The following is a 24801-nucleotide window of genomic DNA, read 5'->3' as shown; positions in this document are numbered from 1 at the left end:
CAGTTTACCAAGAAGGAGTACATGCAAAGATACACTGATATGAAAAAGAACATTTTAGTCACAGGAAAAAAAAGGTCTGGTGGTGGCCATTCCATGTGACCAACGCCCTCTGTGCAAGGCCGCAGGCTGTGTGCAGCAGATGCTGGCCATCCATGTCATGCAGCCCAGCCAGATACCAGGACCTGCAGCCAGCTCATGCTGTGCATGGCTAACAGTCAATGAGGACTGACCATACACAGAGAGTTGGGTACATCAAATGGCCTTGAGCCAACCCCTAGCCATGCGCAACTGGGATTGATATCCCTGGAAATTACGGTGCACAGATCTTTGGGATGTAGTATATGATAAAAAAAACGGACTGAAAAAGATAAAGGCTAAAGTCATGTTTTGGTCGTCATTGTTATGTTTAAAAATAACCTTCATAAGTTGACCTAAAAATTCAGTTAAAGTACATTTATGGTTTTGAATTAAAAATAAAAACCATTGAAATTGTCAAGTTATTGTTAGGACCACAATGCAAAATTCGCACACTGGTCATGCAAACCATAACTCACACATCCTGGGCAATGCTCATAACCTGACAAGATTATGCACACCAGGATACTACATCACCTAAAAGGAAAATGTAATTTGATACACTTACTTAAATGAATAAATTAATGTATGTGTCAGATTTACTAACATTTTGTGTTACGGTTGCACCACTTTTGTGGCCCATCCATCATACAAAATACTAGTAGATATTTACAAAGCCACTCATAGGGATGTACTAAGCCCCACTTACACTTCAAAGGCCTTTGCCTCCTACACACACAAAGGTACTGGAACCCTGCTCTGCCCTGCCTTTAGTCACCACCAGACATTTTGGAGCCTTGACAGGGGAAGGAGAAATCGTTCCAGCAACAGATGTGGAGGTCAAACATGGAGTATCCCGACACAAATGCTGGCACCAAATATAATTATTAGACCTTCAGAGCCACTCATTAGAACACTCCTGGACCTGTAGAAAATACAGAAAGACTGCCTTGCTGCCAGAGGACTGCCCTGAGGCTGAAGGACTGCCTTTCTGTCTGACAACGAAGACTGCATCTACTTGCTTTCATCCTGTGTTAATCATAGTGACCGCAAGGGTCAGTTGGTTGACCTCCTTTGTGAGCCAAAAGGACACAACAAGATTCAAAGGATGCCCTGCAACTGCAGAGCTGACCTGTTGCACCTAGATGCACCTGGACCTACAACTGGACCCTCTTGAGCCTTGCTGGCCTCTGTTGGAGTGAGTCCCACACCCCCAAACGGTGCCCCCCCAGGTCCTGGACCCTCAGCTGGTGTCAGAGTGTACTCCTCCTAAAGGCAAAGATGAAAATACAGAAGTTTGGACTCCTTGCGACTATGAACAGGCCTGGTTGTGCCAAATCTCTACACCCCATGATGACAGCCAACACGAAGCTCCAATGGAGCCTGCTCTTCGCACTACAGCGATGATGACCGGTAAAGTAAAAACCACACTTTGCACCACAGCAACAACAGCCTGAGATGACCACCAACATGAAGCTATAGGAAAGACTGACAATGATGTCCGCCCTGCTCTGCGCGCTACAGCAATAACAACCTGCAATGCCAAGTCTGCTCTTTAAGCCTCACCGACGATCATCCATGATGCTCTACCTGCTCCTCACAAACTCATGTACTGTAAACAGAACTCTTCACACCAGACTCAGAGGGTAACTCTTTTAACGTGGGTCCTGTGCCACATTGCAATTGGTCTGAACTTGTGACTTTTCCCTGATCTAGCATACACAGAAGACCGCATGTGGTGCTTTGTGATTATAGGTGCTATTTTCAACTTAAACTTTAAAACTGATTATCTCTTGTTCTACTGATGGGATGTGAGTTGTTCTCGTATCATTTTATTTATTAAAATGTATTCTATTTTTTTTAAATTGACTTGGATGTTTTCACTTAATTGTTGTTCATGTACTACATACATACTTTACACCTTGAACCTAAGTTAAGCCTGAGTGCTTTTGTGCCAAGCTACCATGGGGTTAAGCATAGGCTAATTTAGTGACTTTTGTTGTTCACCCTGACATGGGTTGTGATTGTTGCTCGAGTGGGGCTTCAAACCCTTCAATTAATAACCCAATTTCTTACACATATATATCCATATTCAAACATTGAATAGCATTGAAATGTACTTGGATAAATTAGTATGTGTGAAGAGCTGTGGTGCCTGTCTCTACCAGTCCCTGGGACACCAGTGGCTGCATCTTCTTAAATTCATGCACAACAGTTTCACTCTTAAAAGGTATATTACTGTGCAATTTACCAGTGATTTCTTTTTACTTAATTGCAGATTCATACGACTTTCTGACAAGATTGATTGCAGACAGATTAAATGCAATTGTTGTGTCAGTTGAGTAAGTAATTTACTGTTCCTATATTCTTGTATATGTAAAATCAGTACTTATATTTTCTTTGCCTAATTTTAATGTATATGAATTACCTCTTTAAGCAAACGAGTCAGCCTTAGATTGTAGCCACTAATTGTCATGATCAGTAACTGAAATTGCAGATATGTAACAGGTGTGTAGCCTTTCCAAGTCATTCTGTGTTTTTTGCTGAAATTATCCATAATGTGATCATTCAATAATATCTTTTTCTGGCATGCTAATGGAAAAAAATAGTAAAACAAAGTTTACGTCAAAGTGCTATTTAGCACAATTTTTTATTTTCAAATATGTATCCACATTAGTTAAATTTCTTTGAGCATCATCGTGATCCACTCTTAATATGATGTGTTTTAGAAGTTCCACACAAGTTCACCAAATATTTTTGTCTGACTTAACGTTTCAGTTGTTTGCATGACCTATTGCTACCATTTTTTTCAACTATAAAGTGTAGGCATTAGCGTTGTCCAGAGAAATATTTCACCTTCACATGATGCAGTTGACAATTTGATGTATTATCCCGTCTCTTACAGAAAAAATTAATTGAAAGGCATTGTGGGCTATTTTACATTTCAAAAGCACTCTGAATTATCAAAAAATTAAAACTTTATCTCAGAGATCCATTGTATGCAGAAATAAATATGTTGCATTTTTATTTTTCTCTACAGCAGGTTGTTTTTAATTATTTATTCAGGGCTCAAATGCAAGTCAGTCAATAACTTCAGTAACTTTATTCGACAAATTACAGTGCACTATAAAATACATATAATATATAATAACATCTATGTATATATATCACCTACTGGTGATCTCCAGTAGGTAGTTAGAGTTAGGACCTAGCTTCCGTAGGAAAAGAGTTTTTTGACTTGCACATATCTTTGGTGTCAATTGATGAATTTTCATGAAATGTTCCCCAGCAATTCGACTCTCACTTCAACTACACTCTGGAAAGTATCGGGGTGACTTGTCAAGCAGGGGCAGAGAAAAAGGGGGAGGTCACAAAATATTTTTCCCCATTTAAATTCCCATAGGGATTTTGAACACGACTACAGCCGGACGGAATTACACCACATTCGGCAGAAAGCTTGCTCTTGGTCCAGAAAGAGGTCTTACTGTGATTTGGTGTAACTCTGTTCAGTAGATTCAGAGATATTCACTGAAATCCAAATTTGTATATCTAGGGGCATGGAAAACTGATTTGCTGCCAATACTTCAACCAGGAACTGTTGGCAGCCATCTTGGAACCTCACTTCAGCCGAATCCCAGAAAAACATTAAAAATAAAGAAAAAGGGTAGGACTACCCTGACCCCCTACGTATGGTGGTGGTATCCCACAGGGACACTGCTGGGGGTAAAACATTTTTTTGCAATCTTACCATGAAATCAAGTGCTGCCCGGTCTCCCTCCCCAGGTTCTGGTCATAAAAAGGGAAAACAGATTGGGGACCCCTTCCTAGGGTCTTATTAGTCCCGAGGACCACCACTTCGCCGGGGCTTTATTATTATATTGGATGGGGGCTGCTCAGACCCCCACAATGGACTCAAGGGAGCGCTAGGGACCACCACCTCCCTGGGACTTTATTTTTAAAATGGAGGGGGACCATGTAGACCTCACGCCTGGGGCTGTTTGATGTCCCAGGGACCACCAACTTGTGGGGCAAAAAAAACCAATTAGAGGGGGCTGCATGGATCCCCGGTAACCACCACCTTCCTGCGGCCTATGTAATAAATAGAAGTTAAAAGGAGGCTACGCACCCCCTCTCCTGGGCCATTTATGTCCCGGGGACCACCACCTCCCCAGAACTGGCGAGCTTTAATTAAAGTAGGGAGATCATTCATGCCCTGTACACCCCAATGCCCTGGGCTGGCTCCTGCTATGACCTTGGGTGCCCACCCACAGGACACATCAGTTTGCTTTCTCTGGTCAGGAGCTGACAGCTCCCGTCAAGCGAGAGCAAACATAACTCTACGCTCAGCAAGCGGGAGCTGTCATGCTGCTCCAGCATGCTCCAAGCAGAGTATTCATCTGTTTCTCTACCTGCTCTAACACGGGCATGGAAACAGATGAAATGATTGCTCCATCATGCAGGAAGCTGCATTTATAGTAGGTCCTTGCATGCAAGAGCAATGCCAGCTCCCACAGGAGGCAAGGTGCCAGGTGAGACCGAGGTGCCTTGAGGCTCCCCCTTTGTCCCATAGCACACTAGCTGCCCTGGATGGTCTCCAGAGCATCCAGGGAGACATGGCCTGACCCCGGAGGATGGGGTCCCAGGGCCAAAATCAACTCTTCCTCATTGAAGTTTGGCTGAGACCTGGGGGATCAGGTCCCTGAGGCCCCCTTCCAATATAATATAGAAAGCCGGGGGGAGGTGTTAGTACCTGGGGCTAAAAAGAGCCTACAAGGGGGAACCCAAGCGTATCCTTTCTTTTCTTTTTTATGCCTACATGCCCCCGGGACCTAGCCCACCCAGGGATTATTGTGTAAACACGCATGGGAGACAACGCTTGTTTTTTTTTTTTACTTTTGCCGCAAATTTGCAGATCTACCCGTGACATTGCGGCAAAATGTAAAAAAAATGTGTTAACCCCAGGTTGGGTTCCTTTGGGATCCCACCACCAGACCTAGGGGGTCAGGGTATTCCTAAACTGCCCCTTATATCATTCTTTTATATTTTTTGAGGAGCTCTAGGGGGGCCTCATGTGCCCCCTCATTTATTAGCAAACACCTACTGACAGATCCACTCATACACTCATGCACCCACTCACAGACCCACTCACACACACCCACTCATTCACTCACATACCCACTTACAGACCTACTCACACACTCATGCACAAGGGGGATGGGAGCACACTGCTTAGTCTCCCAGCACATTTCACCCCTTAGCATTATGGTAAATGAGGTTCACTTTAAACGCTTACCTGAGTTGTTGCTGAAGTGTTTCACCAATGTTGGTGCAGGTTAGTGCTGTGAATCTCTAGACACATGTGTTTCTGAATATTATTCATCATCAGTAGAGCTAATAAACAAATTCATCCGAGGTTGCTGAGAAAGCTACCGCAATCCTCTCAGATCTCAGTACCTCTCTCTGGCTCACAGGTGCATCTCCAAAAGCTTATCAGCTCAATGGCTCAAGGGAGCCTTTTCAAACACATGGGGAATGGGAGCACACTGCTTAACCTCCCAGCAAATTTCACCTCTTAGCATTATGGTAAATGCAGTTCACTTTAAATGCTTACTTGAGTTTTTGCTGAAGTGTTTCACCAAAGTTGGTGCAGGTTAGTGCTGGGAATCTTAGACACATGTGTTTTTGGATATTATCCTTCATCAGTGGAGATAAAAAACAAAATGTACACATTCATGCACCCCCTCACAGATCCCTTCAGACACTCATGCACAGACTCACAGGCTAACTAAGATGCTTACACATACTGACAGGCCCACCAGAGACTCACATACCCACTCACTGATCCACTCAGACACTAACACGCCCACTCACAATCCCACTTTGGGACTCACACACTCTCACAGACCCGCTCAGACACTCATGTTCCCATTCACAGACCTATTCAGAGACTCATGCACCAACTCATAGACCCACTCAGAGACTCACATAACCACTCATAGACCCACTCAGACACTCACACACCCATTCACTCAACAACTCAAAGACTCACGTATCCTCTCACAGTCTCTTTCAAACACATAGTACACTCACTCACAAAACAACTCAGAAACTCATGCACCCATTCATAACCCTACTCAGACACTCATGCACCCAGTAACAGACCTACTCAGACATTCACGCACCCACTCACAGACCTACTCAGACACAAAAAACCCATTCAGAGATCCACAGAGCCCCCACACACCCACTCACACAGCAAGTACAGTCATTCACAAACCCACATACAGACCCATACAGTCACTCACACACCCACTAAACAACTTACACCCCCTCAGCGGCTCATAAAGCCACTCACACACCCACTCACCTACCTATACAGCCACTAACACACCCACTCTCAAAGGCTACAGGTAGGAAAAATAAAATAAAAAACATTGAAATTCCCTGATAAAAAACAAAGGATACAGGGGCGATATAGTTAGGAAATAAAATTTCAAAAATTTAGAAATTCACTAAAAGACAAAGGTTACAGGGATGTTATAGTTAGGCTCAGATTTCACTTGCACAAAACCTGTGAAATTCAGCAGGTATTTTTACCCGAGCAAACCTGAGGACCACTCACACACCCAGTCACACCCCTATACAACCCCTCTCACACCCAGCCACACATCCAAAAAACCAGTCACATACCCATACAAGTATTCACACAACTACTCACTCATCCATAGAGCCAATCACATGCCCACTGACTCACTCGTACAACCACTCACAAGACCACTCACGCACCCAAACAGTACTCATACAACCAGTCACTCACCCATACAGCAACTCACACAGCCACACACTCACCCATACAGCTACTCGCACACCCTCTTCTTCACCTATCCAACCACTCACACACCCACTAAATCACCTATACAGTCACTCACACACCCACTTACATACCTTTTCCCTCATCCATACTAGCACTCACACATCCGCTCAGTCACCCATACACCATTCACGCAGATACTCACTCTTCAACATAGCCACTCACACACCAAACCATTTCAATCAAATACCCAAACACCCACTTACTCACCAAACAGCCATACAGCCAATTTCCCACCCAGTCACTCAATCATACAGCGATTCAGACACCCATTCACTAACCCATAAAGTCACTCACACACCTATTCACCCTCCCATGCGGCCACTCACACAGCCACCTACTCATTCATACAGCTAATGAAACACCCACTCACACACCAATACAAACACTCAGTCACCCATACAGCTACTTACACACCTACTTATACAGCCACTCACATACCTATGCTGCAACTAGAAGTAATATTACACATTAATAGTATACCTAGTATAATAATTAAAATGTTATAGGAGCTTAGTATATATATTTAACAATCAAAATCATAAAGGGTCTCAAGGTGCTGGGGGATATTGGGGAGATTCAGTGAGCTATTGCCCACAGTCACATGGTGCTGAGCTGAACTGCCGCTGGGGATCAAATCCTGATCCCTGCACTCCAGAGTCAGCCATCCTAGCTGCTGCATCACACCTCTTCCTCTGATGTCATTCAAGACATCATCATTGATGTCACTGACCATGTCATGAGTGATATATTATGTGATGTAATGAGCAATGTATTGAAGTATACCATGAGCCCACCCTCACATGCAGGGCTCTTTGGTGGCACTAAGCTATATATATATATATATATATATATATATATATATATATATATATATATATATATATATATATATTTATATAACAAGAAGAGTTCCCAGACTCCAGCAGATAACTGGAACAGGCACAGACCACCACACGCTGAGAAATATATTTTCAAACAGGTTTATTCATTTAAGTCAGTCGGCATGACGCGTTTCGGCCGTGTTGCCACAGCCTTGATCACATGACACCTGAAGAACCATACAATACAAATATAGTAAAATGTTGACTCCTCCCTCATATATGAGCCAATGAGATAGCGGCATACAAAACAGCAAACTTCCAAATTACAACGAGGGTGATCTAAAAAAGAGAAGAAATACTCAAACTGTGCAAAATTTAGAAACATATTGGATGGCAAAGTCAAGCCTAATTGTACCATAGTGGTTACACAGATAAAATACACCCTGAAGTAAAACAATGTGCTCGCATATCATTAACATATGCCTTTTATGGATCAACCAGAAAGAATCAAAATTTCAAAATTGTAAATCTAATATAACAAAAAAAATCACTACATGCGGAAAATCCTCTTCATCGTAAACCTATAGAGCCCTATATTATACATAAAGCAAATTTGATGTAAACCGTCATTCAATATTCCCCATCTAGATATATACTGTATTATTCTATTGTTCCTTCATACAAATACGGCTGCGAACTACAAAATGACATAAATATACACATGAAAATCTATATATACATATAAATACATATTTGCACGCAACTAATAAAACCAGTTTAGAATTATAAAGTGCAAATGCATTACTATAGATATTGCATAGTTAAAATACTGTATCCTAGATAAAGTGCAAGTGCATCAGTGCTAGTAAAGACATGTATGGCACAGATCGTTTTATGTGCAAATGCACAAAATAAACAATACGTGTAACAGACCGGTATAAAGGATAAATCCTTAAATAATCAAATGGCCATGCTACAGACAATTTCTCCTAGAAACAACAGTACTGGAAATAAATTGCAAGTGCAGTTGTGCAAAATAGGCAACACATGTGCAAATAGCAAAGTAGTATAGCAGCAAAAAAAAGTCATTGGGAAACAAAGACTGAAACTTGACTAGATGGGACACATTTGCACATTAAGTAAAATCCACGTATAAGCTGGGGCTGAAAGACTAAAACACCTTTAAAGTAGCAGTTCATTAATTATACATACCAATTCAACACATTATCAGGACCAAGGAGAACATTTAGAAAGTACCCCAAAAGGTACCCCAAAGGTATAAGTGTTAACAGGAGTAATCTCCAAAAGCAGTTATAGATATAGGCTAAGTAATATTTGATCATCTAAAAGCTAATGTGTTCAATGCAGTAAAATAGAGTTTTTAGTAGAGTTTTTAGTACACACAGGGAATGATGTATCCTGGATTAATTTTCCAAGAAAAGTGTGCATATCTTCCCCTGTGTTGAGGCCATTAGGCATCTTAGTGTCTAATAAAAGAATATATTGGGTTTCCAATTGCCTGAGGCACTTTTCTCTATTCCCTCCTCTGATCAGTTTAGGTACTGCATCGATCACAAAGTATTTTAAATCATTCAGATTGTTCTTGTGGACTAGTTTAAAATGTCGGGCAACAGGGTAGCTTGAATCAGAATTAACAATAGCCCTTAAATGTTGTAAAATTCAAGAACATAAACTGCATGGTCAGTTTTACATGTAAAAAAACCTTTCAGAGCAGTAGGGGTTAGATCAAAGGCGCCCATAAATTCGTAAGTGTTAGTGCCAAACTTGCACGCTCGGCACGAGCTACATTTGAAAAAACCTTTACGATTAGATAGCCATGTGCTCGTGGTGGTAGTCTCTGGGCTAGTCCTAACTAGGGCATCCCTCATAGAGGGTGCTCTCCTGAACGTGATTTGCGTTAAATCAGGTACTAATTGGGACATAGTCAGGTCGGTTTTCACTATGGGCCAGTTTTTATAAATCAGTTTTCTCAATTCCTTGTCCTGATTACTGAAGGTAGTGATGAATCAAATGCAACCAGGTTCGCTACACTCGCTCTCATTTTTAGGGGTGGATTTAATAGTGGTAGTCCTGATTACTGATTTAAGATAATCATTACGATTAGTACTGTTGGCTTTCTCTAGTGCTGTTTCCAAATCATCTCTGGTATATCCGCGGGCTAAAAATCTCTGAAATGAGTCTTTTTGACAGTTATTACATCAAAATCTGTACTACATATGCGCTTGATGCGTAAAAACTCACCATACGGTATACTTTTAAGTAAATGATATGGATGGGAGCTCTGCGCATGGAGTACTGAATTACCAGCTGTACTTTTGCGGTGTATTCTAGTCTGTATATTACTGTCGTGGATATATAGTTCAACATCAAGGAATTCAACATGTTCAGCACTGATATGGGCAGTGATTTGAAGATTCAAGTTGTTAATATTAATCAGCTTTACGAATTCATTAGCCGATTCAATCGACCCTTTCCAAATTATACATATGTCGTCGATGAATCTCCACCAACGTACGACATGGATCTGATACAATTCGTCATGCATGCATCTGAGGACATGTTCCTCCCACCAGCCCACGTGTAAACACGCGTAACTGGGGGAGAAACATGCCCCCATAGCTACACCTTGCAGTTGCTGAAACACTTCTTGGTTGAACAAAAAATAGTTGTTAGGCATAATTCAATCATACGTAACAACATACTATTGTGTTGATAAAAAATAATGTCTCTCTTCTCTAGATAAAATTTAACTGCTTGTAAACCGTCGCAATGACGTATGCTCGTGTAGAGAGAGCAAATATCCATGACAATAAAACAGTAACCATCTTGCCACACTGTCTCAGATATATTGGAGAGAAAATGCCCCGTATCCTTGATGTAGGATGGAAGTTCCTCCACAAATCCACGCAAGAAAAAGTCAACATATTTAGATATGTTTTCAAATAGACTTCGTTGAGCTGAAATGATAGGCCTACCTGGAATGGGCTCGTGTTGTTTATGCACTTTTGGGATGAAATAAAGAACTGCAGTGGTTGGAAACTCAATTTTTAAGAAACTGTGTTCATGTTTGTCCTAGTTCAGCATGGATGCAGTCTTTTAACTTTTTGATGTCGTTAAAGGTGGCCTTCCTGTAACATAATTCATTGTTCAAATGGCGATAGGCCTCTTGTAAGTAGTCACTCTTAGACCAAAGGACAACATTGCCCCCCTTGTCTGCTTTTGTTACAATGATTTCCTTATTGTTTTTCAATTTGTTGATTAGGGTGGAATATTGTCGCTCTTGATAGTTCTGACGTTTAACTGTCTTTTGAATCTTTTTGTTAAGAGTTTTAAGGTCTTGAGTGACACAGTCACTAATTACATCCAACGCGTCCTTCGGCATGAGTGGGATGAATGTAGATTTAGGATGAAATGGGCTGACAGCTGGTGAATTGCCCGTAGTGCCTAAATCCAAAAGTTGTTGTTGAGTTGAACATACTGCAACCTCTGAATTACCAACAAGAGCATGTATAGTTTTTAAATGCGTTACATCACTGGCAGTCAGCCGAGATCCAGCCTTATCAGAAATCACAATTTTAGCAGCAGTGCTGGTAGCTTTGTTTAGCTTGAAGTGTTTAAGTAATTTTAGTTTTCGTATAAATTTGAAAACATCGATTCTGGTTTGAACATACCTAAAACAACTTCTTGAGCAAAATGACAGTCCTTTAGATAATATAGCAAGCTCAGATTTGGTAAGGTTCACATTGGTCAGATTGATGACAGTATTGTCTAATGACATATAATTTTTTAATTTCTCTTCTTTGTGTTTCTCCATTTTCCCCTGTTGTTTCCTCCTTTTGGCTTTCCGTCTTTGTTTTCTACTCTCATTTCTTCGTTTGATCCTCTCCTGGATTGAGTAGTTTGCCGCAACGTGTGGCGGCGATCTTCCACTAAAAAACCAAGGGGCATATTATCAAGCCAGGCGATAAAATTATCGCCGCTTTAGCGGCAAAAAACTGCTGCTAAAACGGCGATAATGGGCTTGATAATATGCTCTAAGGAATTCCAATTGAAGCCCATGTTAAATGTGAAGGACATCTAACCTGGGCTTCAATTGGAATTCCATAGAGCATATTATCAATCCCATTATCACCATTTTAGCGGCAGTTTTCTGCCGCTAAAGCAGCGATAATTTTATCGCCTGGCTTGTTAATATGCCCCCAAGTTCCTCAGAGGGGGAAATGTCAGTGGGAATAGGCGTCAGTCCAGTGGTAGGCCCACTATCAGATGAACATACACTGCTTGCCATTGAACTGGGATCCGAGTCTGATTCTATATCGCCAGGAAGACGCACAATGGTAGTTGAGGCTACAGCTGCTTTAGATGTTAGAGCCTGCCTTTTATTATTTATCGAATTTACGTGCGAAAGTAAAGATTCTTCCCGACTCATAGTCAGTCTTATCCCTGGCGAATTTGAATATTTTCCGCGCCTTTATTGATTCTTCATATTTTTGAAGTCGTGCATCGATTTCACCTCGACCCTTGGTGATAATGTCCTGTTGTTCATGTGCCCCCAGTAACTGGTTCAGGTCATCGATTTGCTTCAAAATTACCTCTCTATCTATGGCAGCGTACTTTATCAATATCTTCACCATATTCATGGACGACTCAAGATTGTTAGTTGCCCATTCCTCAAGCATCAGGGGATTAGGGTTTTCAAAGGAGGGAGCAATGAGTATTCTTAGTCCACGTGGTACTCTCCCCACTTCCCTGTACTTTTCCAGGGAGCGTTTCTCCCACCATTTATTAAGTTCCGTGCGCCGAAGTTTTTCTAGTTTTTTAAGAAGTGATTTGACATCCGTAGTGCTGGTAGGGTTAATAGTATTCGCAGCCCCCAGTGAGGTGAGATCGCTGGGAAGGTTATTGAAGAGGGTGTCCACAGCAACCTCTCGGTTCCTCATGGCGTCTGCCACTGACGACATTCTGAAATTGAACTAAACCTACTTGAGCATGCAGATTTATCCCACCTAGTGCAAAGCGGGAGTACTGCAAAATCGTATTCAGCGTTGTCCTCGCACCCGCAAATGTCCAATTGTAAAACTTAAGCAATGTGGAAACGGTTACGGCTTACCCTCCCAGGATGCTGCAATGTCCTTCAGAATCCTTTGACTCCTATGGGCATCCGCTGCTCAGGAGAGGCCGCCGAAAACCAATCACCAATTGCTTCTTCGTTACTTCGGTGCGGGGGGCTGGATCCGTTTGTTTCCCTTCTGGGTCAAGCAAAATATCGCGTCCGCGATGTCGGCCGTTCAGGAATCCGCCACAATACAATCACCATGTCATGAGGGATGTAATATGTGACGTCATCAGCAGTGCATTGCGGTCGCGCGAGTTATAGTTAGCTGAAATAACTATAACGGGGGAATTTCTATGGTTTTGTACGAGTGAAAAGTCCAGCTAACTATAACGCCCCTGAAACCTATGGTTTTTTCAGTGAATTTCTAAGGTTTTTTAAATGCTAATTCCTAGCTATAACATGCCTGAAACCTATGTTTTTTTCAGTGAATTTCAAAGGTTTTTTAAATGCTACAGAGATAGGACATGTGAAAAAAGAAGGAAAAACGCACAGAAAGAAAAAAAAAATGCAGAAAGAAGCAACAGAAGTCCCCAAAGACGAAGAAAAGTGCAGGAAGAAGTATAACATGCAGAAAGAACAAACAGAAGAGCAGAAACAAGCCTTGTTGCAAAATCATCCTGTACCCTCAACATTTTCAGACGGATACTGGTGGTAACTGAGTCTGACTAACCAGTCCTAGAGCCAGTGCTATGTTAAAAGACACTCAGAATACAGTGAAAACACCTACATACACTAGGGCACACTATATGTTGGGGTCCCCCTGTGATTAGCATGACCTCCTCTGTAAGCCCCTAGTATATAATAGGGCAGGGGATTAAAACTACCTCTTAAAACGCACCACAGGGCGTGTTTGAACACGTTAACCTCATGCCCCGTCCCCTCCCTTCCCCACTGTGTAAACACGCCATGTAGCAGTTTTAAGTTGGGAGATTAAGTCCCCTTGAATCCTGAGGGTCCCTAGGGTCCAACTAGACCACTAGGTACCTCCAGTAAGCGCCACAAAGCTGCGTTGCAGAGAGGTGTAAAAAGTGGCACGGCCTGCACCACCTCTCTGCAACGCAGAGCAGTGGTGCTTACTGGAAGCACCTGGTGGGCTAGTTGGACCCCAGGGTCCCTCCGGATTGAAAGGGAATTATTTCCCCAACTTAAAAAACGCGCCACAGGGCCTGTGGGCGTTCTGAGTTGAGAGATTAGGTCCCCTTGAATCCTAAGGGTCCCTAGGGTCAAACTAGCCCACTAGGTACCTCCAGTAAGCGCCACAGAGCTGCGTTGCATGGAGGTGTAAAAAGGGGCGTGGCCTCAGAACACCTGTCTGCAACGCAGCTTCCTGGCGCATACTGGAGATACTTGTTGGGCTAGTTGGCCCTCAGGGACCCTCAGTATTGAAGGGGAATTAATTCCTCAACTTACAACTGGCCAGGGGGCGCGTTTGCAGAGAGCTGCAAGGAGGGGGCGTGGCCTCCGGTGCGATGCCGGTCTTTTATGGATTTATTTTAAAGAAGGAGGGCTGTGTGGCCCCCTTTCTTTTTCTAATTTATTAGCCCTGGGGACCCTATCCCCCAGGGCCTGCACCCTAATTTTTTTGTTGAAAAAAATTAATTTGGCCCTCCCAAGGCCTTAATCGGCCCCGGGGACCCCAACTCCCAGGTCATGGCCTTTTTTTTATTTTTTTATTCTTTAGGAGGGGGGCTGTGTTGCCCCCCTCCTCAGGCCACTTATGGCCCCGAGACCCCATCCCCGGGGCCGGCCTTTGTTTTTTTTTCTTTTTAAAAAAAAATATATTTATAGAAACACCTAGGACATGCTGGAGAAACCGTATGTACCTATCACCATGACGATTTGCGTGATATTCATCAAAAGGCGACTATGCATACAATGAATCCACGAAGAATGTATTCACACCGCTAGTGAAGCTCTGACATGTCTGACACCCTACCGTGCCTAATCCCGCTGCCCCCGCTGGTGGGTACTCTCCAAGTAGACACCCTTGTCGTTTATTTATACAAACATGGGTAGCTATTGACGGGCACATTTAATACACATGCACACCAAGCCATTCAAAGGGGATTCGACAAAAATTCAACCAAACTATGCAAGAAACCCCCTCACGGTTAATAAAACACACATCCACCGCCGGATGTGTAATACTTTTTATTTTACTCTCTGGAAAGGAGACAAACCTCACTTGAGAGTCACAGCGTGCTCCTGGCTGAGCCCAATGCTGTGTTACACCCACCAGTGCCCGCCGAGTGCCACACACCTCTGTGTTGTATTCCACCAGCTAGTGCGTATGCTATGACACTCTCTAGCCCATGTGCACTGTAACACCACCCCGTGAATATGTCATGCCACACTTGCCTTCGCACGGGTTATATTGCCCCATCTAACGTGCCTTCCTCGATGCCTATGTTATAAAGCACAGCACTATGCCATACATATTACAATCTGGGATCCATATCTTTGTCACAGTGCATATGCAATGTTACACTACCCAGCACATATTTTATATTACAACTTTAGAGACTACTTAGGTTACACAACACTGCCCTGTGCATATTACACTCCAAGGCGCATATCACATAGCAAGCGCTAGTGCCTGTGCTATCTCGCGCTCTCCAATGAATCTGTCATTGCGCACAATGTATTGCATATTATATTTCACGCCCCGGTTCATCTTATATCACACTTTTTGGTGCATAGTTTATACCATATACTATATCTAGTTTTCATTTTCAATCGTGCTCTCAGGACTATGTTCTATATAACACTGCGTCCACCTACCCTTTTCACGGGCATTACATTTTGCAATGGGGGTGGAGGGTCAGGGGATGTTTCTGCCAAGTGAGCCCGGAGTCACAGTCCCAAACGTCCTCTTCTTCCTGAATAAAAGTGAGATTATGCTGCATACTTGTTCATATTTTAAGTAGTTCGCACAGACACACATTTTAAAAACAATACATTTCCTAATACCCACCTTCTATGAACAGTTAGCTTGCTGCCCCATCCACCTCCTCCCTATCCTCTGTTGTCTGAATCCATGGACTAGCCTCCTCCCTCCTGCCATGCATGGTCTGATGTGCTGCCACTGCCCTGCATTTAGCATGATGTACCAGTCCATTCATCCTGCCCTCCATTGCCCAATTCTATGGCCCATCATTGACCTTCTGCTTAGCCTCTGTGCTTTGCTTGCTGCCCCTATTCTCCTTCCCCCTGCCCTCCGATGTCTTTGTGCATGCCCCTACTCCATCCTTTTTGACCACCATGTTCCATGGACCTGCCACTCCTATCTACTCTGAGTGTTCTGTTGAGCTGCCACTCCCCTACCACCTGCCTAGCATTGTCAGATGACTGTAACCTGTCCCTGCCACCTCCACCCTGCCTGTCCACATGCCATGCCCCTATCCCCTTCCTCCTGTCCTCCATGGTCCATTTTACTGCCTCACCCATCTGCCCTCCCTGGTCTGTTGTGCTGCAACTGCTCCTCCTGCCTGCCCCGCGCGGTCTGTTGTGAGGCCCCTTCCCCTGAACTCTCTTGTCTGTGCCCAGGTCCTGACCCTCCCTTCTATCCTCCATGGTCCTTTGTGCATGCCCCTGCACCCTCCTTCTTGCCCATCATAGCCATTGTGCTGCCACTAACCCTCCCGCTTGCCATGCATGGTCTTCTGTGCTGCCATGGCCCCTCCCACCTTCCCTGTGTGGTCAGCTAGCTGCTCCTGAACCCCTCCCACCTTCCCTCCATGGTCTGTGTGTATGCCATCATAGTCTCACTGTTGCTCTCCATGGTGTGTCTTGTTTCTAGTGCCCATCCTGCCTGACCTCCATGGTCATCTTGCCGCTCCTTCCCTGCCCCCTTGCCCCCAGCCCTCTATTTCCATGTGCAGACCCCTATTCCCTCCCTCCTGGCTTGTCGGTTTCATTGTAATGCCCCTGATCCGTCCCTCCTGCCCTTTATGGTCTGTTATGCTGCAGCTTTCTCTCCTGTCTGTCCATTATGGTCAGCTAGCTACCATTGCCTCTTTCCCCTCTGTTGTCTGTTGTCCATGTGCATGGTCCTGTCCCCTCCCTATTGCTTTCTATGGATTGTTGCGCTGCACTCCCGTCCCGCATGCCCTGTGTGGTGTATTGTGCTGCTGCAAACCCTGATGCCTGCCCTGTAGGGTCAGTTTGGTGCACCTCTCAATGTCCCTCCTGTCCTCTGTTATCCGAGTCCATGTCCCTACCCCAATTCCTCCTGCCTACCATGATCCAATGTACCATACTTGCGAACATTTTGAACTTGGTAAGAGGGAGATTTTGAAATAAAACTGGGGTATTGATTTTCCCCTTTGAGTTACATTGAAAAAGAGAAGATTGTAGACAGGAAACAGATCAAGTAAAGCCCATTTGAGCTTAAAAACTTTGGACGTTTCCAGGCTGAAACGGGTCTGTTGGCATGTATGGTTGTATGACCACTGCCTCTTCCTTCTGCCCACAATGGTCTATTATATTGCCACAGCCTCTCTTGCCAGTCCTGTATTGTTGGTTTGTTGCCCCTGTCCCCCTTTCCACTGCCCTCCATAGTCTGTTGTGCTGCCACTTCCCTTCCTGCCTGCCTAGTGTTGTCAAATTGTTGCCTCTGCACTCTCCTACCTGCCTTCAATTTTCAGAGTCCGTACCCCTGGCCTCTGCCTCTCAACAGTATCCCAATGAACAACTAGATTGCTAACATTCTATATTTATTACAAAAGTGTGGAATGCCTGACGTCATCTTGATGTAATCAAAACTGTAATGCCTAGAGCATTTCCTTTAGAAATTACATATATGAGAGGGTCTTATTTGCATCAAAATTATGGTTAGTGCTCTAATAAACTAAAATGAGGACATATTTTCTGAGTTTTCAAATAGCGACAAAGAACTTTTAAATTATTTGTAATCTTAGTTTTTTTATCCAGTTGACCACTTGATTAAATGTTGCATCCAAGGGGAGAGGGTGTGGTGTTACTTCCAGAGCTGCAGACTCTGCAACTGGGGAACCAGGTTGGAGTTTCTGCTTCAGCTCAACATTCTGTGATTCTGGTCAGATCACTTAATCTCCCCATGTCTACAACCAAAATGAATTTGATCTTGTGTGATGTAACCAATGTTCATGTAAAGCACTCCAATACCTGACAAGTCTGCACTATATAAAACTGCAAATACACAAAAAATACGTGTTTTGCGCACTTCTGTCATTGGGCTACATTTGGGCTACATCTGGGTGATATTTGGGCTACATTTGGGCTCTTTTGTCTCTGGTGGCCATTTTAGGAGATTTATTTGTTATGAAGTTTCCTAATTTCCTCATTTACTGCAGTCTCCTCAGTAGGAAATGCTTTCAGTTTTTTACTTTGATTCCATCAAGAAGGTATTCAGATATGTCACACATTTGCCATAAATTCTGAATGTTGTCACTCTAGTTGCTCATTAGATCACTGTAGTAAAGCTACTGCTCACCACGGAAGTCTGCTGCTAGTATTAGAAGTGCATGTTTCAGTCTGCATATCAGAATTTTTTAATGAAATAGAAGAGGATTTGAGAAGTCACTCAAAATGGGCCCTAATGTTTCTTTCTTCAGCACTAATCATAATTTCTATGGCAAAATGAACCCCCTCATTGTGTTCCTTTTTAAATTAAATGTTTTAAGTGTTACCAGTTTATTCCAATCAAGATGGCTTCAGGTGTGCCATACTTTTGTCATAAGTAAGACAGTAAGCGCTCTAGTTATTCTTAAGAACACTCTGGGACATTCTGTCATTGGGCTACATTTGGGCTACATCTGGGTGATATTTGGGCTACATTTGGGCTCTTTTGTCTCTGGTGGCCATTTTAGGAGATTTATTTGTTATGAAGTTTCCTAATTTCCTCATTTACTGCAGTCTCCTCAGTAGGAAATACTTTCAGTTTTTTACTTTGATTCCATCAAGAAAGCATTCAGATGTGTCCCACATTTTCCATACATTCTGAATGTTAGCACTCTAGTTGCTCATTAGATCACTGTAGTAAAGCTACTGCTCACCAGGCAAGTCTGCTGCTGGTATTCAAAGTGCATGTTTCAGTCTGCATGTCAGAATGTTTTTATGAAATAAAAGAGGATTTCAGAAGTCAAAATGTGCCCTAGTTTTTCTTTCTGCAGCACTAATCATAATTTATATGGCAAAATGAACCCCCTCATTTTGTTCCTTTGTAAATTAAATGTTTTAAGTGTTACCACTTTATTCCAATCAAGATGGCTTCAGGAGTGCCATAGTTTTGTCATAAGTAAGACTGTTAGCGCTCTAGTTGTTCTTTAGAGCACCCTGGGAAGCTGCAGTAGAACACAAAGGAATCAACTGACAGTCTCTGCCCTTGTTGGATGTACATGTTTTACTGAGAATGTCAGACTTCATTCTTACATGACTGAGAAAGATAATGTGAATTTACAGAAAATATGCTCTCAGTTTAGATTATAGATCACCTTCCAAACCTCTGCAGGGGTGTGGAATTTTCCAAATAATCTAGTTGTCCAAGGGACAAAATGCCACTGAGATCTACATGTCCTGTAAAATCCACTTGTCCCACCTACCCCCGTTCCACATCAAACCTAAGGGCTCCGGCTGACAGAGAAATATAAATATATTTTTGCGTTATTAAAATCAGTAAACCATTGAATGCTGTGCAATAATAATGCTAAAGGAAAACTTGTCAAGCGATATTATCGCGTCCCTGCCCCCCTGCGCCCCCTCCCCTTAACCCTGACGGCAATTCTTTTATTTCTATTCCCCTTTTTTTCCATTTTTTTTGGCTGTGTATTTATTCCCACAAAATACATACATTTCAAACCATACGTAATGTACTAATTTACCGTCACCCTTGGCTGTGTATTTATTCCCACAAAATACGTACATTTCAAACCATACGTAATGTACTAATTTACCTTCACCCTTGTAATAACGTATGGGTGGGATATAAAAGGTGTCAGCCAGCGTGCCTCCTGCCATTTTCCCATCACTTTTGCAGCTGGCCAGACGTGAGCCCTACGTTCCTTGCGAATCGGTAAGTTCTATCGAAAAAGAAACAGCAAAGTTGGGAGCTTCCTTTAATAATAAGAATCATTTTTTCGCCAAATGTACCCTTTTTGCAACATTAATCAATTGTGTAATGTATATTTGTCGGTGTGTTTACGCAGTTATGGGCTGAAAGTTAATAGCTCACTATTCTATATTAGGTCTTTAAATTATAAATTGCAAGTCACCAACGGATGTCTCTTTTGAAATCATTAATCTGCAGATCTGTTCCCATCCTATGCACTCTGTAATCGACTTCGTACATGTTCTTTGCAGCAGGCATATTAACCCTCTGCACTAACTTCACCGAGGTCACAACCTCAACTATACAAAACATGGATCTTTTCGCCAAATGTACCCTCTTTGCAACATTAATCAATTTTGTAATGTATATTTGTCGGTGTGTTTATGCAGTTCTGGGCTGAAAGTTAATAGCTCACTATTCTATATTAGGACTTTAAGTTATAAATTGCAAGTCACCAACGGATGTCTCTTTTGAAAGCATTAATCTGCAGATCTGTTTCCATCCTATGCACTCTGTAATCGACTTCGTACATGTTCTTTGCAGCAGGCATACTAACCCTCTGCACTAACTTCACCGAGGTCACAACCTTAACTATACAAAACACGGATCTCTTTCCAGGATGGTAATTCATCACACAAGTTTTCTACACATTTCTGTGAGGCCTGGTAATTGCCGGCGGAAAGAAACGCTGCAGCAGGTGCTTCGAAAGCTTTTAGTGCTGGCTGCGCCTTGTGCGACAATGTTTTTTTGCCCATAAGCCAAAGGAGTGAAAGTGTAGGAGTCACATGTCACCCATACTGGTAGGCAATAGTTTAAGAGTGCTTGGTGTGGAGAAGCACAAACGCAGAGTCGAAAAAGAAACAGCAAAGTTGGGAGCTTCCTTTAATAATAAGAATTGTTTTTTTCGCCAAATGTACCCTCTTTGCAACATTAATCAATTTTGTAATGTATATTTGTCGGTGTGTTTATGCAGTTCTGGGCTGAAAGTTAATAGTTCACTATTCTATATTAGGACTTTAAGTTATAAATTGCAAGTCACCAATGGATGTCTCTTTTGAAAGCATTAATCTGCAGATCTGTTTCCATCTGCGGTATGAAGGCTCCGGACCCGCGATGTTGTACCCACGTTGCGATGGCAGCGCGTGAATCTGAATTCGTTGTAATGGGTGTTTCCCCCATGAAGCGGTGGTAGCGCAGCGCGCCTGCTTGCGATACGCTTTTTTGACGTCCTCATCTGAGGCGCCGAGGCGGGCCAGGCCTAGGCTTTTGTACTAATTAATCTACCCACGCACGGTTGCTAAAAATATAAATAAAAGAAAATCGCAGCACCTCCATCACAATATCACACAATTCAAGCGGGCAAAACTGCTTATTTTACCTGAATGCTTATTGCAAGCCTCGTGGCGGCCACGGACTACTGCTTGCAGAGGCTGAGTGACGTTTCACTCCCCCAGCCAATCACTGGCTAGAGCCCAGTCATGGGCTGCTAGTCAATCAGATGCCGCCAAAGGCTCTCTGCAAGCTTCGGATTGGCTGTGAGCCCCAGAGTGCCCACAGCCTGTTGTTTTAACGTGATTAAAACGTGATTAATGTCTACATGTCCTTCGGACATAAATAGACAATATATCTTCTTGCCCGTCAATATAAACAACATGGTTCGGGTGTAGGGCGATATGATTCCCTCACCCCTGCCTCTGTGGGAAAAGTATGAGAAAATAGTTTTCTCTCAAACATGGTTCGTGATATCACAGCAGAAGGCTTTTTCACATGGTAAAATCACGTTAGAACACACCACAATTCCTAAAATGAGTATGGTACCATCAACAAATGATTTATGATGTAACTAAAGTCTTAAATCCTTCTATCAACTGCAATGCTTTTTAATGAGGTGCTATCATGTATATTGGTCCCAAGATGGCTGCCAACACTTCTTGGATGAAGTACTGACAGCCAATCAGATCTCACGATGAGATGTGTGGTTAGGCTCCGCCCAGATATGTATAGGATTTTACTTTTGATTTTCTCAGGAACTACTGAACAGATTGACACCATATATGCAAAAAGCACATGCCTGACCTGAGGACTACCTCTTTGCCAAATTTCAAGTAATTCTGTTCAGCCATTCGGGCTGTACCTTGGACTTGGACCTTCACCCCTCCTGAGGCACAGCCGGGAGATAGCCTTTGCGTATTTGCACATTCATTTTTTAAAAATACCTGTAACTCTTTGCTGCTATACTGACCAGTATCTGCCTTCCTGGTTCCCCTGCCTGAAAGCATCCCCAGCAGCTGACCTAGCGCTGAGAGGGAGAGCTCGCAGGAGTCTTGGCAGGCGCCATCGGCCACGCCAAAGCGAGGGACATGCCCCCTTCGAGGCCACGCCCCCTTGTTGCGTATAAACTGAGCGCTGACTTGCGAGTGCGTCAGAATACCTTCACCCCTCCTGAGGCACAGCCGGGAGGTAGCCTTTGCGTATTTGCACATTCATTTTTTAAAAATACCTGTAACTCTTTGCTGCTATACTGACCAGTATCTGCCTTCCTGGTTCCCCTGCCTGAAAGCATCCCCAGCAGCTGACCTAGCGCTGAGAGGGAGAGCTCGCGGGAGTCTTGGCAGGCGCCATCGGCCACGCCGAAGCGAGGGACACGCCCCCCTCGAGGCCACGCCCCCTTGTTGCGGAAAAACTGAGCGCTGACTTGTGAGCGCGTCAGAATACCTTCACCCCTCCTGAGGCACAGCCGGGAGATAGCCTTTGCGTATTTGCACATTCATTTTTTAAAAATACCTGTAACTCTTTGCTGCTATACTGACCAGTATCTGCCTTCATGGTTCCCCTGCCTGAAAGCATCCCCAGCAGCTGACCTAGCGCTGAGAGGGAGAGCTCGCGGGAGTCTTGGCAGGCGCCATCGGCCACGCCGAAGTGAGGGACACGCCCCCCTCGAGGCCACGCCCCCTCCCTGCCCTATAATAATGTGTATGCACCGGAAGCGCAGCGGACGAGCGCAGCGGGCGCGACGAATGCGCGCCGAAGGCGCGCATAAGGCAAGCTCGTCTGCGCTCGTCCGCGCCGAGTCAGGGCCTAGGGCCAATCCCTCTGCCTCCCAGTCCTCAGAACCTATACACTACAGTGCTGAAACCCTCCACAGTCTCAGGACACCCAACAGCAACTATAGTCGACACAGCTATCAAGCTGACACCCTGCCGCCTACTTGTCCTAAATGCCACTACTCCTTCAAACCCAAATTAATCATGGAACCGCTACACGACTTCCGTATGTTCCCATTGAACTGCCGCTCTCTCCCCAAACATACGGCTGAAATCGCGCTTCTAATAGAGGAACACACACCAGACATTCTGTTTCTAACAGAAACCTGGCTATCCCCTGAGGCCGATCCAGCAGTCATAGAAGCCCTCCCACCAGGCTTCCAAATCTCCCGCCAAGACCGACTTAAAGGGAGAGGAGGAGGCGTGGCGATAATTCATAAAGAACAACTCCACTGCCGAGTGGTCTCCGAAACCATTACGGACTGTGAAAGTCTTACCTTCAACATTGAATTATCACCCAACAGTTGCCTTTCCGGCACTCTTATCTACCGCCCTCCCGCCCCTCCGAAGCAGTTCCATGTCAGTCTACCACTTAGCGTGGCTGAACGTCTTATTATCACATCCAACTTCATCCTGCTAGGTGACTTTAATTTTCATTTCGAGTCATCATCAGACCACATAGCCTTGACCTTAGCAGAGGATCTAGCAGCTCTGCAACTCTCCCAACGGGTCACCTCTGCCACCCACGTGAAGGGCCATTTGCTGGACCCGGTCTTCAGCAACTGCCCTGGCCTTCTTACCAGTCCACCTATTCCCCTGCCCTGGACGGACCATTTCCTGATCCCCATTAACTGGACTGTGTTTAAAAACCCTGAACCAACACCTACCACTAGACTCACGAGAGCTTGGTCCCACCTAGCAGTTGACAAGTGGACCAGCAAACTTGCTGAGAATCCACCTATGATTAATGACAACCCCGTCCTAGCTAATCAGGCCTATGTCAACTGGATCACTCAATCTCTTGATGTTGTTCTGCCCAAAAAGAAAATCACGCTCAAACGTTCCCACAAAACTGCCCCGTGGTATACGGAGACTCTTAGAGACAAGAAACGACTCTGCCGGAAATCGGAAAGACGTTGGCGATCTGACTATTCTATAGACAATAAAACCCTCTATCGAGAAGCCATCAGTGAATATAAAACACTGATAAAAGCGGCACAAGCCTCATACTTCTCCACGAAAATCCTGCTTGCTAAATCTAAACCCAAGGAAATTTTCCAAATCATTAAAAAACTAACTAAACAGCCCCCTAGCCTGCTGGCAGACAAGTCCACTACCCACTGCAATAATATCGTTGAATTTTTTCATCAGAAAATAAGCTCTATCTACTCTGCCTTTCCCTCGAAAAACCCTACCCCCCAACCCCCTCTCTCCTTCCCGCTACCCCCCCCCCAGTAAACAGCCACCCACGTTGACTCACTTCCCCCCTCTGGATCTCGCCACTCTTGAACCCTTAGCACGAAAAGTAAAATATGGATCCCCTGATGACCCTGCCCCACCAGATATAATAATGGCAGCTTCGCAGACCACCCTACCTATTATTAGGGAGGTCTTAAATGCCTCCATCTCTTCTGGCACGGTCCCTACCATATGGAAGCAGGCTACGGTCAGAGCCTTATTAAAAAAGCCTAATTTGGACTCTACCAATCTGAGCAACTTTCGCCCCATTTCCATGCTCCCATGGGCAAGCAAGATCCTGGAGA

The 24801-nt window shown here is 43.9% G+C and overlaps 1 protein-coding gene across 4 annotated transcripts in view; it reads left to right on the top strand.

The window, feature by feature from the left end:
* Positions 1–24801, top strand: part of LOC146785614 (arylacetamide deacetylase-like) — a 441998-nt gene that overhangs the window by 186539 nt on the left and 230658 nt on the right. For all 4 annotated transcript variants that reach the window (XR_014970704.1, XM_085634876.1, XM_085634875.1 and 1 more), the window contains one exon: positions 2354–2417. Coding sequence is in view for 2 of the 4 variants with exons in the window: in XM_085634876.1 (XP_085491002.1) it covers positions 2354–2417 (64 nt within the window). In the remaining 2 variants the exon portion in view is untranslated. Of the gene's footprint in view, positions 1–2353; positions 2418–24801 lie in introns of those variants that run through there.

Source organism: Triturus cristatus, chromosome 11, assembly GCF_964204655.1.
Source record: "Triturus cristatus chromosome 11, aTriCri1.1, whole genome shotgun sequence".
NCBI classification, from domain to species: domain Eukaryota; kingdom Metazoa; phylum Chordata; class Amphibia; order Caudata; family Salamandridae; genus Triturus; species Triturus cristatus.
Note: the sequence above shows the minus strand (reverse complement) of the source record. Positions and strands in the feature narration are given on the sequence as shown.